The sequence below is a fragment of the Eumetopias jubatus genome, unplaced genomic scaffold, assembly GCF_037043125.1.
Source record: "Eumetopias jubatus isolate StellerSeaLion01/CBP00866 unplaced genomic scaffold, mEumJub1_p1.0 scaffold_10, whole genome shotgun sequence".
NCBI classification, from domain to species: Eukaryota; Metazoa; Chordata; class Mammalia; order Carnivora; family Otariidae; genus Eumetopias; species Eumetopias jubatus.
In genome coordinates this window covers 76,653,506-76,671,665 of record NW_028274816.1, presented here as the reverse complement: position 1 = coordinate 76,671,665, position 18,160 = coordinate 76,653,506, and the positions used below count along the sequence as shown (strand labels likewise).

The 18,160-nt window shown below is 54.8% G+C and overlaps 1 protein-coding gene across 1 annotated transcript in view; it reads left to right on the top strand.

Annotated features, from left to right (window-relative positions):
- Positions 1–18,160, top strand: part of NTN1 (netrin 1) — a 155,997-nt gene that overhangs the window by 89,985 nt on the left and 47,852 nt on the right. The window contains exon 2 of the mRNA XM_028125143.2: positions 7,408–7,596. Coding sequence (XP_027980944.1) covers positions 7,408–7,596 — 189 coding nt within the window. The remainder of the gene's footprint in view (positions 1–7,407; positions 7,597–18,160) is intronic.

Sequence of the window (18,160 nt, the reverse complement as noted above, 5' to 3'; positions counted from 1 at the left end):
GAAGCTTCCAGGGCTGGGCCTCGGCCGTCTGGGTTTTGGTAGGCAATTTCAGTGATTCTCTGCACCCACGCTTGAGAACCGTCACATGCTGGGGTCTTGGGTGGATGGGGCGGTGAGTGATTGTCTCCTGGAATGGCCAACCAGAGCTCAAGAGAAGGGGGAAGGGGGCATCGTCTCGAGAGCCCCAAAGTGCACAGGCGTCAACCCCCTAGCAGCTGTGCTTCCTGACACTTTTTTTTTTACTAAAAAGCGGCATTCACCAGACCTGTTCATGCCAGCTAACGGCAGAGACTTGGTGAGGGCAGGGACCGCATCTCCTGCACACTGCGACATCCCCAGGTGCTCAGGCAGTATCTATGGAAGGAAGAAGTAAATCCATTTGCCATTAATAAGGTGAATTGATTGTTTTCTAAGTGGATCTAGGCGTGTGTGGTCATCACTTTTCTACCCTGCTCACCTGTAGTGTAGGCATGAGAGGGTCCGGGCCCCAGAAATGCGGGGGCCAGCCCCACCTCGCTCGGTCCCTGTGCAGGAAGGAGCCCTTGGGGAGCCCGGCTCCAAGCGTCCCCCATGTGCTGGCGGGGGCCAGATGTGGGGGTGTGAGGAGCAGCGACGGCCCGGCCTGGTCACCTCAGGGAAAGCTGAGATCTGGTCTCACAAACATGCCACAGAGGGCGGAAAGCGTGAGATTTATAAACAAGGGTCAAACAGTTTCTAAATAAATAGGATACCAAATAGAGTAGCAAAGTAACAGATAAAAGGGTATACATACTGCCTCAGACTCTTAAGAACAACTCAAATATTTGCCTCATTCTGAACCAATCCGCCAAGGAATCATGTCTTTCGAAACCAGACCTATTCCCGTGGCCCCGGTGCGGACGCCTGGCCATGAACTCTACCCAGCATCTCCCTGCAGGCTCCCTCTCAGCGAGTGGCTCATGTTCCGACCCATTTCTTTTGCTTTAGTTCCGGCCCACTAGCCTGGGGGCTTGTCGGGAATGCAGACTCCCAGGCCCAGCCCCAGACCTCCTGAAGCCGAATCTGCATTTCAACCGGATGCCCAGGTGACCCCCACGTGCAGGTCACGTTCGGGGCAGTGCTGGCCGGCCGGAATGTTCCGTCTGTGTCCTGGTTGGTTCTCTTCCGAGGTCCTGCCCTGTGCACCGGTCCGCAGAGGGGCCGAGCAGAATGCTCTCCCTGACAGTCAGTCCTTATGGCGCTCAGGACACTTGGACATGCCCGACGGATTTCCTGTGCAGTTGCCAGACGGCTGTCCCTCTGCTCTCTGAGGCAGAAGCACACTGAGGGCGGGACTCTGCCCTATTTGCTACTGGCTCCCCTGTACTCCACCAGCTCCCTGTCCGTTCAAAGGCTCCAGGCGGCGTCTGCAGGAGGAGCGAACATCTGTCACCCCCTGGGCAATATTTGAATTTGCTCTTAGAGAATAGCATCTTGGTCAGCTGTAAGGGGTATAAAAGCTGCCATGGGTGAGACCATTACAATCTCTCTAACCCAGGCTTTGCCACACTTGGCCCTACTCATATTTTGGGCCGGGAACTGTGCCTGGTAGGACGCGTACCCAGCGTCCCTGGTCACCATCCCGTAGACGCCAGGAGCCCTTCCCCGAGTTGTGACAACCAAAGATGTCTGTGGACGTTGCCAGCTGTCTGTTGGGAGGCAAAACGGTCCCAGCGGAGAACCTCGAGCCCCCACCCCCGGGGAAGCTGTGAACGCTTTGCACGTGCCGAGCGAGTCTTGTGGTCCCTACCCAGCAGCCGCAGACAAAGTCAGTGAAGGAACCATTGAGGGAGGCAGCACCTGCCCCAGCCCGCCCCTGGGGCCTGGACGTGTAGAGATTTGTCCATAATCTCGGCAGATCTGAGGGCTGTGCTTCCCCGGGGATGGGTATCCCAGGGCTGGGGACCGGCTTCTTGGCTATGCAGCCTCCAGCCTGTGGACGGTGCACACGTGGGCCAGTTACTTTGGACAGTTTAGCTGCAGATATGTAAATCTAAAATTCCTATGCTGGGGGCACCTGGGTGGCTCAGTCAGTGAGGCGTCTGCTTTCAGCTCAGGTCATGATCTTGGGCTCCTGGGATCGAGTCCTGCATTAGGCTCCCTGCTCAGCAGGGAGTCTGCTTCTCTCTCTCTCCCTTTGCCCCTTCCCCCTGCTCATGTGTGTGCTCTCTCTCGCTCGCTCAAATAAAAATCTTAAAAAAAATTACAAAGAAATAAAACTCCTATTCAGCTAGAGCAATAACATGGGGTTGCCTTCTCAGAAGAACTGCTCTAGAAGGGAGGAAAAAATTGAGAGCTATCCCCCGTGCTGGGAGAGCATAGGAGGTCCTCTGGCCCCAGCCCAGAGCTCTGAGGAGGCCCATTGTCAGATGGCCTTGCTATTCTATTGAAAGAACACCTGAGCCATGTGAAATAAAAGGGACCCAGGGCCAGAGTCCCTGAGAGACAGGGCCAGGACACAGCTTAATAATGTCTGCAGGATCCTTTCAGCCTGGGATATCCCAGGGAGGTGTGTGTGTGTTGGGGGGGGGCGCATGGGCATTGGGAGTTAGTTTATAAGGGTCTCTCAGGAGAGGGCTAACGCCTGTTTTTGGTAAACTGATCAAACCAATGGATGCAGATTCAGTCCCTGTTGTGTACCAGGTCCTCCTTGGGGTCCTGGGAGGAATCCAGGGCATCCTAAATGTGGGTTTTTCTCCTTAAAGCACTGTAGTTGACTTGAGCAGATACATTGGTGAGTTAAAGCAGCAAGACAAGTTTTAAGTAGCTCAAAGCAACAATAAAAGAAATGTCACAAATGTCACAAAGCTGTATCTCGTCGCAGTGTGGTCCAGACAAACCACATAATTCTCCATCTGTCCTCTCTTTCTACTCATTCACCCAGCCACCTACATACCTATCCACCCATGCATGCATGCATCAATCCGTCCATCCATGCATCCATCCATGCATCCATGCATCCATCCATCCATCCACCCACCCACCCACGCATCCATCGATCCATCCATCCATCCATCCATCCATCCATCCACCCACCCACCCACCCACCCATCCATCGATCCATCCATCCATCCATCCATCCATCCACCCACCCACCCACCCACCCACCCACCCATCCATCCATCCATCCATCCATCCATCCATCCATCCATCCATCCACCCATCCACCCATCCACCCATCCACCCATCCATCCATCCATCCATCCATCCATCCATCCATCCATCCATCTACCTATTCATCCATTCACCCACCCACTCAGCCATCCATCATCTACTTTCTGACTTTCCTACTTTTGCTCTTTCTTATTTGCACAATGAAAATGTATTGAGATGTGCTTTGGGTTGGAGGATGTAAGGGCAAACACTGTCCTGTAGTCAAGGAACCGGCACAACTCAGGAGAGCATTTATCCTACTTTATCTGAAAGCTTGCTGCCGAGAGCCCTCATCTGCCCCTTCCTTCTGTCAGACAGGGAGCCCCTGGACAGTTGAGGATGCATCGTCCATCCCTGTCTCCCTCATGGCCTGAGGCATAGGGCCTGGCATGTAGCTGGAGCACTCAGGTGTGTGTTGAATTGAACCAGCTGGGGCGGTGGGGGAAGGAGGGCATGGAGCTTGGGGTCCAGACCAAACCAGCTCTCTCTGGGTGGCTGGGGGACCCCTGGACATGATGCAGAGCCTGCAGGGCTCCTGGCCCTGGCTCATGGAGGTTCCTCAGAAGTTGTGCTGCCTCCTGCCCCCTTCTCCCCCAGGCTGACCTCTCTGTTCTCACAAAGCCATCCTTTCCTTCCCTCCTTGAAATCTGATAATGAAACTAATACCCAATATTTTTGCCTCCAAGAGAGGCAGGAGATAAACAAGAAGGCATGAGGGATTAAGGTGTCTTTTTGAGGAAGGGGCTGGGGCCCAGCTGGGAGTGGGGTGACATCTCTGTGTGGAGCCGAGGGACCCAGATGGGGGCTGCTTTGTCTGATGCATTTTTCCATTTGTGCAGAGAAAATAAAACACAGAGAAAAGAAAACAAGCCGTAAAATACTTTGCAGAAGCCTGAGCATGGGCAATTGCCACTTGATGTCCCCTGACAGCTCCAAGAGGAGGTGGGAGGGAGGGGAGCCCTGCCTTTTGAAGTTTGGCCTCTGAGCTTTCCTTTGTGTGACCGGTTGTTTGGGAAGAACTTTTGTTGGTGTAAGGTGCATATGGAAGAGGGATATCACCCAGGGGTTCCCCTTGGGGTGGGGAAGGGGGGCGCTGAGCTCCCTGGAGGGGCTCAGAGGTCATGCAGCCCCATTGGGAGCTTCGGGGACACCTGGCACTGTCTTTACAGTGGACGACACAGGGTGAGCATCTGCCTCCAAGAAAGGCCAGAGATGCTACTAGTGAGGCTTTTCCTGGTACAAGAGAGCCTTAAGGAAGCCAGACTTGAGTGATCTTCCCAGATCCCTGTCCCTAGGCAGGTGTGCCAGGCCCTGTGACTTCTATGCCAGTAGGAAAGGTCCAGATTCTGTGCTGTAGCCACCACTGTTCCTTCCAGGGATGTGGGTCCTTTCCTCTAGGGTAGTGGGCCAGGAGCCAGAAGACCTGGGTTCTAGTCTTGGGCTCCCATTTACTGCCTTGGGGGTCCTGGGCTGGTGGGTCACTTAACACTGAGCGGCCCGCAGCATCCTTGTTTGGCTGAGTGAGTCCAAAGGGACAGTGGACGTGTGTATGTTTGTGTGACAGTCCCTTGTGTTAGTGGACAGGCGAGGCTGAGCCAGAGGCTGGAGGTGCACAGAGACCCTTGGTGAGGCTCTCAGGAATCATTCTGTGGCCTAATTTACCTTCCAGTTGTTTCCAGACTCAGGTGTGAACTGAACCTTTCCTCCTGTGGCCCCCACAGTGCCTGCCCTTAAGCCCCGTCCTTCTCTGCTTCTCAGCTGAATGACTAATGGACGTGCCTCTAGCAAGAACATCTAAAGAAACTTGTAACGTCAGAGAGAAAAGTTAAAGAGGCAAATGTATAATTTTTAATCACAAAAGTAATAAATGAATATGAAGCTGGTACAAATTTGTGCAGCCTGTGTGGTAGAAAAGACACATAGTTTTTAATCCATCAATTATAAGAGCATTAGACATTGTAAGAAAAAAAACCCCCACCTTATTTGAAAAGTGGGCAAATGGCATGAACAGGCAATGCACAAAAGAAAAAAATATATAAAGAAAAATAAACACATGGGGAAATGTCCAACCTCATGGTAACCAAAGACACACAAATTAAAATCATGTGTGTGTGTGTTTTCCAGAGGAATTGGCAGAGATGAAAAATAAAGAGTACTGAGAGCAAATGGGTCCTGTTGTTTTCTTCGAGGATGTGGTGAGACAGTAGCTCTCAGATTCTGCTGGGAGGGACTGGAAGCTAGGACGGCCTTTCTCCAGGGCAATTCGGCAATTTGGATCCTGAGTTAAACATATGTGGATCCAGAAGTTACCCTAGGCATGCCATCAGAGCAGAGCACAAATGCACAGGTCCAAAGGTGGTTACCCTTGGTGTTGATTGTAATCGTGACAAACCGGAAACAACTTAACTGCCCAGCCCCCCGGGGAGGCCCAGCTTTGAAATGCACCCACTGGGGATTCCAAAGAGCCCAGTGCACACACGTGTACAAGGGAGACTAGACAGCCTTTCACAATCATGCAGAACAGTATCTGGCGTTAAAAGATGTTCATCATCCTGGGAAAATAGGCCACGGAGGGAGATGCACGAGTATGATCCACGTCCGTAGGAAAGAATGACGGAGCTCCACAGCTGAGCAAATGTTAATTAAAGTCTGCAAGGGACGACCCCTGTGTTAACAGTGGTTGCTGCAAATCTGAGTGCGTTTTTTTCCTCTCTTTTCTGCTTTTGTTTATCAAGTGTCTGGCACTAAGCATTTCTTTAGACATTACATAAAATGCGATTTGAAACAAACTTAGCACAAAAGCAGGCGAAGCGTGTTGAAGAGGGAGCAGGAGTAGACCAGATGGAAGCTGGAGTTATCCTAGAGGTCGGAGCCCACAGAAGCAAGTCACGGGCAACACGGGGTGGTCTGAGGGGGCCGCGCGGGATGCCCTGGGTGGGGGTGGGGGCTGGAAGGAAGATGGGTCGGGCACAGATATCCTCCACCAAGACGTGGAGGATAAGGGTGCAAGCAGATGAGGAGGGGTCTGGGGAGGAGACTGTCTGACAAGCCATGGAGGGGGCAGGTGAGGGGTCCTCACGTATGCATGGAATGTTCTAGAAGCTGAAAAAAGCTGGGGACCGCTCAAGCATCAGAGCAAGGAGTGGGAGGCGGTGAGCAGAGCTAAGGAGAGGGTGTGGAGAGAAGCAGGACCAGCTCATTTGGAGCCCCGAGGGTGTGACAACCGACTTGGATTTTACCCAGAGGAAAAAACGGGAGGGCCATTGAAAGACTTGCAGCTGGTGATGGGGACATCCTCAGATTGGAGCCCAGAACTCCTGCTCTGGTGGCCGTGGCCGTGGGAAGGGAAGCAGGGCTGGGCAGGAGGGAAACCAGATGAGGAGGATGCCCGAGGGGAAGGTGATGGAAGCTGGTGCAGCCGGCCCCTGAGCCCTCGGTGGCTTGTGGAGTGGCCGCAGGAGAAGACAGCCTGGTGGCCGAGCTCAAGGGAGGGGGCAGTGTGCTGGCGCAAAGTAGAAAGCCCTGGAAACAATGCAGGAGTCTGCTCAGGCTGCTGTCACCGAAAACCTCAAGCTGGGGGCTTAAGCAACACACGTGTCTTTCTCACGGTTCTGGAGCTGGAAGTCCAAGGTCAAGGTGTCGGCAGGGTTGGCTTCTCCCGGGGCCTCTCTGCTTGGCTTGCAGACCACCGCTCCTCTGTGTTTGTGTGCCCCTGTGTGTGCAAACTGCCTCTTCTTATGAGGACTCCAGTGAGATTGGAGGAGGGCCCACCCTCAGAGCCTCATTTTGATGTAATCAGCTCTGCAAAGGCCATGTCCCCAAACACAGGCCTGTTCACAGCTGCTGGGTCAGGGCCTCTGCATATGAACAGGGGGAGGAACACCATTGGGTCCCTCGCAAGCAGGATTGGGGCACAAGGAGGATGCCAGCCCCACCTCCCAACTTCAAGGTGTGTGTGTGTGTGTGATGGGGGGTGGGGGCCGGCAGCTTGGTGGACGGAAATGGACAGTCTCTGGATGAGAGGGAAGCAGAGCCCTTGGCTGCTGGGTGGCTGGTAGGTGCTTCTGAGTGCAAGCAGGGGAGCCAAGGAGAAGCTCCCGGGGAAGGACTACGGTCCAGCTGTGGTGCTGGGGAGGCTGGGGACAGTCTCTGCTGCGGTCCAGCAGTGGACATGGGGGGAAGCTGGGGACAGTCCCTCCCTTGCCGCGGCCTGACGTCTCTCCCTGCCTCCCGCAGCCTGTAACTGCAACCTGCATGCCCGGCGCTGCCGCTTCAACATGGAGCTGTACAAGCTGTCGGGGCGCAAGAGCGGGGGCGTCTGTCTCAACTGCCGCCACAACACGGCGGGCCGCCACTGCCATTACTGCAAGGAGGGCTACTATCGCGACATGGGCAAGCCCGTCACCCACCGCAAGGCCTGCAAAGGTAGGCAGGGGCGGGGCCTCGGGAACCCGGTCCTCCTGCTGTCTCCCTCTGTCCTCCTGCTTTGCCTTGCGTCCCCATGCACCCCGGCCTTGACCGGCACCGCGGCGCTCGCACGGCCGCCCCGGTATGTGGGGACGTAAGCCGAGACAAAGGGGCGATGGAGCCATGGCCTTAAGGAGAAGAAAGGAGAAGGTGTGATCCCTGCGAGGGTGCGGGGCCCCCGCCCCCGGCCGGCTGCCTCTCTGCCTGCACAGGTGTGCTGCATACCACAGGGCGGGGGTCATGTTCACCGGGCTTACCGGCGGCACAAAGGGCCCTCTCTTACCCAGACCACGCAGACGTATTTCTCTGGATGTGTGCGCGCCCCCCACCCCCGGCACTCACAAAGACACGCACGGTCACGGTCCCAGTGAGGTCGGCGGCTCCGGGGGCAGGGTCTCAGAAGGAACATTTAATCCACCTGCAAATAGCTTTCCTTCTGAGGACAAAAAAAAAAAAAAAAAAATTAAAGGGAGACCGGAGACTCTTTTCGTTCGCTGGAGCGAGCACGAATGTTTTCACTTTTCTGCTGTTGTGTTCCCCCCCCCCCCACCTCACAAAAATGAAGCAATAGTCAGGTGACTCAGAGGAGCTGTTGAAATGCCAGGGAACTCAATGCTGTTGTTGGGGGCAGACCTGGGGCCCCCCCACCCCCACATTTGCTTTTGGGAATTCCAGGGACCGGGCTGTCCGGTTCCTAAAACTTGAGGCCTAGAGGCAGGGCTTGCCGTAAGCATGGCTTCCCAAGAAGAGATTTCTCTCCGAGGGCTCTTGGGGCCACCATCCAGCATGATCGGGGTCCTGACACAGACCCGTGTAGACCCTGACACGGGCAAGACCCAAGCCTTGTCAGGCTCAGGCTCAGATGAGGAGCTGCAGTCCAGAAACCGGTCGGTGGCCACTGCCTAGCCTTTGGATGAAGCCAGGGTATCTTCTTATCAGGAAATCTGCCAGATGTCGGGCACTCGTGGGTACCACCGCCTACAGGACTCGTGGGCCTCAGCGCAAAATCAAAACACCGGCCTTCTTGCTCAGGAATTGCTAAGAATTTTTAAACGGCAGCAAGCAGAGCTTCCACCAAGTGCGTGCCCTTCCGAGCATCGGGCCCATGAAGCCGGCCCTGCTGGTGGAGAATACTTTCTCCGAAATGAAACAGGTTCCCAGCCTGTCTCCTCCGGGAGGAATCCCTTCGGTTCCACAGGAACAGGGATGAATCCGGTGGTTCCCCAGACACAAACAGAGCTGTCCTCCCAGATCTGTGGACTTAAGGCTGCCTCTGGTGGTTGTCAAGAGAAGTTTACTCCTAAAGGTAGCCCGGCTATTTCCACATCCCAAACCAGAGAATCAAGGTGAGACTCCCCCAGGAGACTTGGAGCAGGAACTGACCAACCGACCTCAAGGTGGCCTGAGCCAAGGGACCCAGAAACGCCTCTGGTGGCAGGAAGGCATGAGCAGGAGCATGACCCGGGAGAGAGAGAGGGCTTTGGGTTTTCAGAGACCGTACTTGGAAGGTATCCAGCCCCTTCTTCACCTCTTGTCTTCCCTTTACAGAAGAAATCAAAGCCAAGGACTTGTAAACAACGGGTTACACATAGCTCTCTTGGGGATTTGGCAAGGGAATTTTAATTAGCAGGGGCCACTCAGGTGGGCAGCCCTGTGTCCATGGTTGAGGGAGTCTCGGCTGGGCGTGGAGGGGCAGTGGTCCTGCGCCATCACAGCAGGAAAGGCACGTCCCCTGGGGAGGCAGAAGGGAGCAGATCCTTGATCATCTTGCCATTTGCCTCCCCTCCCTCTCCTCTGTTGCATGCAGAATGACGCAAGAGCCACCTGTGGCCGCTCCTGTCTCAGGCTGAGATGTCAGGAAGCCACCGGGTCCTAGGAACCTGCAGGTTGTCCTCTGGGGCTTTCCCACTCTGCTGGTTTCCAGGCGGGACAGGCGCAGGCAGACGAGGGTGTGCCCCTGCCTTCTTATTTCAAACGCTGTGGCTGGCCTTGGTGGCTCGGTCGTCCCTCGGAGCCTTGGACAGCAGCTGCCCCCAGCCTTGGTGGGACTCTGAGTGAAGGGCCCGAGGAAGAGAGAAACGTGAGGACAGATTCTGCGTGGAAGGACGCCTGCGTGTCCTGCCAGGGAACATGGCAGGTGGGGGCGGGCCTCGGCGGTACCTCCTGCCTGGCAGGGAAAGACAGTGCTTCAAGGATCCGGCCACCTGATTGGCGAGGAAAGACCCTACCTGGCGGGTCCTGCGTCCTGATTGGCGAGGAAAGACCCTACCTGGCGGGTCCTGCGTCCTGATTGGCGAGGAAAGACCCTACCTGGCGGGTCCTGCGTCCTGATTGGCGAGGAAAGACACTGTCCGAATGATCTGTTCTCTGATTGGTGAGCAAGAGGAACGTGACCTGAAAGGTCCTGCCGTTTCTTCGGTGCAGAAAGTTCTAGATCTTTCCCCTTTGCTCTCTTTTTTCTGGTGGCAACCCCTCGGGACACGTGGGAACTCTCTGAATCCTCTGTTTCCTCATGGGACTTTTCCCGTCAAATGGAGCCCCTGAGATCTTGGGGGGCGGGGGGAGACCTGCTGTGGGAGGTCAGACGCCAGCAGAGAAGGCTGTGTACCCTTGAGGTCTTCAGATGGGAGTCTCTCTGTCCCCACCCCACCCCCATGGAGACCGTCCCGTCTGCCTTGTCTTCCCAGGGTGGGTCGGTTTCAGGAAACGGCTCCTTTGCTGGCAGCATTTGGCCCCAGCATTTTGATCTCTGGTGGGTTGCGCTCAGAGGCTTCTGCAGTCCCCTAGGCATGCAGCCATCCCAGGCCCCGAACTCCTGGGGCTGACCTCGGGAGAGCCCAGCTGTAGCCTTCAGTTATGTCCTTCTTTGCTCTGTTTCAGAGGCATTTCACTGGGGAACTGGGACAACTGGCAGAGGCTCTTGACTCAAGTTGGCAGTTGACCTGAGGGTGCTTGGGAATGGCCACTGGGGCCCCCTTTACCCTTGACTTCCCAGGGCTTGGGGAGGAGCCCCAGGCGGGGGCTGAGGCCACCCAGGCCCTGCTGGCGATTGGCTGGGCTCCCGACCTTGCTCAATTTAGAGCAGGGGTGGACCCAGACAAGAACAGCTTGGAGCAAGGGCATTGGATTCCAAACGTTATTGGGGAAGTTTCATAGCAACAAATTCGTTGGGTTCTTTCTCCCCTCCCCTGGTTTAGAACCAACCCGGGGCTGGCCGGGCTGGTGCATACAAAGGGCTGTAATAAACGTGCCCAGGGACGCAGGAGGCTGCAGCTCGCGCCTATTCAGCGCGATTTCCCAGCACTGGGAAGGCCTCATTATGGCGCGGGCTGTTGTCCTATACAAAGTCCAATGAGATGAATCTCTCCCTTTTCTCCGCAGAATGGTTGGTGAACGATACTCGTCCTGGAATCTGTCAAAAGATAGGCGGTTTTGTTTACCATTTGTCTTCTTTATGGACTCAGGGGCACTTTTTCTCTTTGGGGCCCGCAAAGAAGACGGTGCTATTTGACCATTCCAGCCGTGTCTCTATTTGAACGATATTAATTTATCATCTTCCCAAACCATCTGTGATGGATAAAGACATTCAGGGAGTCTCCCGTGAACCGAATTGCGATGAGAGTTAAGAAATTAACCACTGCATCAGGCATCCCCACCCCTTCAAGGCCACGGTCAGCATGGCCGAAATGCAGGCCGCCAAAAAGGTGTCTGGGTCCTCAGAAGACGCGGGCGGTGGCCGGCAGAGGCGTGCACTGGTCCTGGCTGTCTTGGCCAGTGCAGGCCTGAGGCTCCCAGCCACGCTCTGTTTCTTCCAGCAGCTCTGTCAGAGCTCAGGGAGGAAGTGGCACCTCAGGGCGCCCCCTCGGCCCCCTGACCACTGTATGGGGCTCCCCGTGTCTTTCTCCACCTCGATTCTCGACCTTCACTGAAGGGCATCCTCAGTATATTTCTCTCTAACTGGTTCTCGCCCTTGGCTGTCCTTGGGAATCTCCTGGAGATTTGAAAATCTGACACCCCCAAGAGATTCCGTTTCAATGAATGAGTCCAGATGAGACCCAAGCACTTGGGGAATAAGGAGTGAGGCCCGGGAGCCGCGCCGGTGATGAGAAGTGGGGCGGGGGGGGATTTATTATCAATGAATTTAAATGTTTTTTTAAGGCTTTCTTTTTCTTTTTAAGATTTTATTTATTTATTTGAGAGACAGAGAATGAGAGACAGAGAGCACGAGAGGGAAGAGGGTCAGAGGGAGAAGCAGACTCCCCGCTGAGCGGGGAGCCCGATGCGGGACTTGATCCCGGGACTCCAGGATCATGACCTGAGCCGAAGGCAGTCGCCCAACCGACTGAGCCACCCAGGCTCCCTCTTGATGAAAATTGGGTGGAACGGGATTGTTTAAAAAATTTTTTCTTTTTCAGATTTTATTTATTTATTTGACAGTGAGAGAGGGAACACGAGCAGGGGGAGTGGGAGAGGAAGAAGCAGGCTTCCCGCCGAGCAGGGAGCTAGCTGGACATGGGGCTCGATCCCAGGACCCTGGGGGATCGTGACCTGAGCCAGAGGCAGACGCTTACGACTGAGCCACCCAGGTGCCCCTGTTTAAAATTTTTTTTTTAAATTAAATTTTGCCGGCTGGGAGCTTAGCTGGTGCATCCTGATGATCTAGCGTCCAGAGGAAGGCATAGGATTGGATGGTTATCACAGCTAGATTGTGTGTGTGCGCGCGCGCATGCACACATGCGCACACACGCTTGCATGCGTGCAAGCTAGATTGGATCATTTGAGGTTTTTTTTTTTTTAATTTTTGAAGTTCCTTTTAATTCCAGTGTTTTTTTTTTAATTTAAATTCAATTAGCCAACATATAGTACATCATTAATATCAGATGTAGAGTTCAATAACCCATCAGTTGTTTATAAAACCCAGTGCTTGGGGCGCCTGGGTGGCTCAGTCAGTTAGGCGTCTGCCTTTGGCTCAGGTCATGATCCCAGGGTCCTGGGATCAAGCCCTGCATCGGGCTCCCTGCTCCGCGGGGAGCCTGCTTCTCCTTCTCCCTCTGCTTGCTGCTCCCCCTGCTTGTGCTCACTCTCTTTCTCTCTGTCAAATAAATAAAACCTTTTTTAAAACAAACAAACAAACCCAGTACTCATCACATCACATGCCCTCCCTAATGCCCATCACCCTGTTACCCCATCTCCCCCCACCTCTCCTCCAGCAACCCTCAGTTTGTTTCTTAGAGTTAAGAGTTTCTCATGGTTTGTCTCCCTCCCATTTGAGGGTTTAGTCACACCATAGCTAGGAACCTGGGACTCCACACTCCTTCCTGACTCTAAGATGATGTCCAGGGAGCCTACAAAAGCCTAAAAAACCTCAGGAGTGCCCTTTGTTCTGTGGGTCCCGTGTGACATTTACTTTTGGTCTGTGTTCATGTTGGGAGTGCAGGGAAAAGCGTGGCCATCTTAGGGAGGAAGGCACTCAGTGGCCACAACAGCTCCCAGCTTAGAGGGTAGAGCCCACAGCACGAGGAGTGGGCTCTGTTGGGGGGCCGATCTGGCCCAGCACTCATGGGGGAGAGGGAAAGTCCGAAGGAGAGGAAATTCCCCCATGGAAAAGCCAGCTCCATCTGTGGTCTCTGTTGCCACATCCTTCCCCTATTCCCTGGGGACTGTGGGGGTCAGAGACCCCGATCTCCAGATTTGGCTCCACGTTCAAAGCTTGTGGAGCATCAGGCAAGTCATGTGACCTCGCTGGACCTCAGTATCCTCATCTGTGAAATCGTGTTCAGATTTATGGTCTCTGAGTCCCGGCCAGCTTCCACATTCCACGTCCTGCGTGCTCTTTTTAAATCTTCAGAATTTTACGGGTCCCTGATAACAACGGGACAATGTCCTGTGTCGGTGAAGTTTGTGACCCTGGAGCTAGGAAGAGTGGGCAGAGCCAGGAAATCGGGTGCAGGTGACGTCGTTCCAGAGTCTTTATAAGTCGAGAGAGTCCCCCGCTCCCATGACCCACACATGTGCCCTGCTCCTAAAACGGGGTCTTTCAGGCTGAGCTCCGTGTCTCATTTCCCTGGCACCCCAGCCAGTTGCCTCTCCCTGCCCCCCAGGTGTCACCCACTCTCAACCTGTTTCCACACGGACATTCCTGGGGGGCCCCTGGGGCCCTGCTCTTGAGCAGAAAGGCCCTCGGATCTCTGAGCTGCCCCAGTTAACAGAGGGCATTTTACTTGGGGTGTTGAGTACGTGAAATGGTGTAGAAGAGGTCCCAGGTACACAGGGCATGCATTCCATACCTGTTAGCATTTAGGATTCTTTGTCCAAGTAGAAGGTCCAGTACCAGAGCCCCCTGCCATTGGCCGCATGTGCACAGAGCAGAGACTGGTTGCCTTAGTTCCTTCAGTGAGTGGTGGCATGTGGGGGAACCGGCCCCTCTCACTGGAAGGGCTCAGCCCCGGTGTTTGCCCTAATGCTGTTGCACACTCACCATAAAGGGTTTATCGCCAAAGGATTTTGCTTTGGGAGCAAAAATGACACACAGCAGAGATGAGCGCCTAGCAGCTGCTTGTGGAAAGGCTGAGCGGTGGGGGGACGGGCTGTGTGCATGCAAAAGTACATCTAAAAGTGCTGCTAAGAAAGGTCCAGCAGCCTCCCAGGGGCTCCTGACCAGCCTGGGGCAGGGAGAGGGATGCAAGTTCCAAGCTGGTCCCCACTGCCCTGGTACACGGGACCCAGGTGCTCTGGGTCCCCCCACTGTGGTGCTGTCCGGCCCCTGCTCACCTGCCCCGAGCCTGGGCGTGTAGACACACACACACACACACACACACACACACACACACACACACACACACACACACACACACACACTGTCTCTCCCCATCTCAGTCTCTCTCTGGGACCCATCTGTAGGATCCATGCCTTCCGCCTTGGCTGTAAATCAGGTGCAGGAAGGCTATGGTTAACTAGATCACGGAGGGTCAAATAACCCAGCTTGGGATTACGGGGCTCCCCTCCCCTTCTACTTCCTGCTGTCTGCACCTTGATCTGAAGGTGGCAGGGGAGAGGCGAGGTAGTGCAACTTGAAACATTTATTCTTTTGTGCCTTGTTAGCAACTGCTGGGAGAAAGGAAAGCGTAGCTGCGGAGGAGGTGGACACAGACAGCTGAGATGGGGTTTGTGCATAATCTACAGAGTAAATTATCCTCGCTCCCTCGGGAGCATGCAGAATTTAGGAGTGGGGAGTGTTCCGCATGGAGGTTGCTGATGATCTAGGATGTGAGGGGTTTATCTTTCCTGCTGCCCCACTTCTTCCCTCCAGGGAGGGGATTTGGCCCGAGTTTGTGCACTGACTGCCCAAGTGATTATTTAGCACCTGCTGCATGCAGGAGAGGGGTGGTTACAGTGGTGACCAAGGCAGACAGGTTCCCTTGGAGCTCACTTTCTGGAGGGAGGTCGATGGTAAACAAAGGAGAAAAAGTAAGTAGAAGATTATATGGACTGTGAGTCACATGGAGGAAATACACAGGGTGGTAGGAGAGTGTGACATGGCAGGGTGGGGAGCCGCTCTACTAGGTGGCCAGGGATGACCTCTCTGAGGACAGAACATGCGACACCTGTGATGTGAGGAGCAAGAGGAACCTGAGGAATGTGCAGTACCAGCATCCGGAAGCAGGAAAGGGAGCTGGGGCAGGGGCAGGGCCAGCTCCTGGGAGTGTGGACAGGAGGAGAACCCCATTCCAACAGCAGTGGAAGTCATGGTTGGGGGGGCAGTCAGGAGAGGAGAGACTTCAGTGATGCATCTGGCTTACTTTTTAAGATGCTCCTTCTGTGAGACGTGCCACAGATGGGAGAAAATGTTTGCACGTGACAATACCCAACAAAGGATGTGATTCACAATACATTAAAGAACTCTCAAAACTCAACAATAAGAAAACAGACCACTCAGTTAGAAATGGGCGACATACTTGAACAGGTACTTACCAAAGATGCACAGATGGCAATTTAATATATGAGCCATCATTAGTCACTAGAGAAATACAGATTAAAACCATGAGATACCATTGCACACCTATTAGAATGTCAAAAATACAAAGTACTGACAATTCCAAGCATCGGCGAGGATGTGTAATAACTAGAGCACTCATACACCACCGGTGGGAATTCAAAATGGCACAGCCACTCTGGAAAACAGTTTTTCAGTTTCTTATAAAATTATAAAAACCTTGCAGTCTGTGTACCAGGGAGCACTACTGGGCAATGAAAATGAACGAGCGATTGATTGACACAGCAGCCCGGACACATCTCAGATGTATTTGGCTGAGTAAAGGAGGCCAGTCCCAAAGACTCCATACGGTACATCCATACATCATACATACTTGTACAGTCCCAGAATACGACGTTCGGAGAAGGTGAAGCTAGAGGGACAGAATAGATCCGTGGTCACCAGGAGTTGGGATGGGGTTGCTGACCACAGAGGAACATGAGGGACTTCTTGGGAGAGTTGGAATGTTCTATATCCTGATTGGGGTGGTGGTTACAGGAATCTACGCGTGTGATAAAACCCATAGAACTGTACAGCAAAAAAGGTGATGTTGCTCCATGCATATGAGATGATGATGATGATGATGGTTAGAAGCTTCTTCCATAGGGCTTCTCTGACACCATGTCTTTGGACCTCTTGTTCCCCATCTCCCGTTACTCACAGCTTTGAGCTCACTTGGTGACCAGTCCCCCTCGGGTCAGTCCCCCTCCGCTCCTCCTCCTGCCTGGCTTCCCTGAGCCCCACCCCGCCAGTCTGCCACCTTGCATCAGGTCCCCTCCATTCGGGAACACCCCAGCAGCCTTGGCCAGCTTCCAAGTTTCTCTTCTTGGTGGCCAGTCCTCCTCACCCCGTTTTGGGGAGTAGTGAAAAATCAGGTTCTTGGACACTCCTTAGTGCCCGACATTTGTCCTCTCCCGGCACCACCTCTGGGTGAGGGGGTTCCCACTGGGCTTCCCCCTAGAGGCCGGACACACCTACGAGAGACATGGGAACCTTTGGATCTGAACCTGCTTTTCTCTGAAGACGCTGACCCTTTCTGTCTCTATGCGCTACTCTCACCTGCACTAAGCATGCTCCAGTCCTCCCGACGGTCCTCCCTTCCTCCCTCTTCCTCCTTCCTCCTCCCTCCACTGCCTCCTCTCTCCTCCTCACTCCTACCACCTCCCTCCTCCCTCCCTGACCCTCCACAGCAGCTGGATCTCAGCCTGGCCGCCCACACGGAGGGTCCTGCCTGACCCCGGGGGCCCCTGGAGTCAGATCTGCAGGAGAAGTAGCCAGAGCTCCTGATAGGAGGGAGGAAATCCAGGATGGGTTTCCAAATACTGTGCGAGCTGTGGTGGAGGAGGCCGGCCTCGGACACGCATCCTCTCCTGATGGAGGCCGTGGGCCTTCAGGGACCCAGGGCGGAGGGCGTCAGGAGAAGCTGGGAGAGGCAGTGCTGGAGACAAGCAGCCCGGGATCGGGATTGTCTGCCTTTCAGGTCAACTTTGCCAGGGCTCTGGGTGTGGACAGAAGGCCTGCCTGGTGCACCAGGCACCGTGTCCTCTGGGCCAGGACTGCAGTGACCTCTAGCAGTGGGGGGGTGGGGGTGGGGGTGCTGCCTGAGGCCTTGAAACCATAGACACCAAGCATTGGACTGTTAAAGTGGAAGAGCTACCTGTGGTCCAGAGAGGGCAAGGCACTAACCCAGAGTCACACAGCGGTCCTGGCAGGACAGGCCCAGCCCTGGGTGTGATGCCGCCCCTAGGAAACCATCTGTGTGCCCTGAGCTGGCTGTCCTTGACTGATGGCCTAGAGTAGAGATGGCCCAGGCTCCCCTCCGTGGTGGGAGGCACTCCAGCCCGCTGCGTGCGTGAGAAACCTAATCCTGCTGCCTTCTCAGGGCCCTGGGCTTCCGTCTGGTCTCACCTTCCTCTTGATGGAAAAACCCTCGGGTAGATCGGTTCCCATGACCAGGTGCTGCCTGCCCCATGAGCACAGGGTGACCTGCCACGGGAGGGATTGACCTCCTCCGAAAAAGTGGCTGACTTCCAGGGAAATAGGAGTCACCGGATGGCCCTCCAGTGGCGGTAGGTGCTCTGCCCCAGACCCTGTTCTCAGAAGGATTAGGGAAGCTCTCTCCCTGTCCCCTCACCAGACCCCTTACCGCGGGGGAAGATCTGCACTTCCCCCCACACCCCTGCTCGGCCCCGCGCCTCCGCTGCCCTGCCCGCTGTGGTCCCAGGTGAGCCTGTGCGGCGGTCTATGTGTGTTTGTATATGTGTGGGCCTAAGCATGTCTGGGTGTGTTTCTTGGAGGAATGAATACGGCGGGATCCCTTTGGCTTTCTCTCCCTAAGGGCCGGGGTCCGGAGCCTCCTTTGTAACTGGTGAGCTCAGACTCCCTTCCTTGGACACTGCCAGGTGCTTGTCTTGTCTCAGGCTGCAGAGGAACCCACTGTGGGGCATGGTCACCTGTCACTTGTCCTCACACCTGGAAGCTCACCCTTCT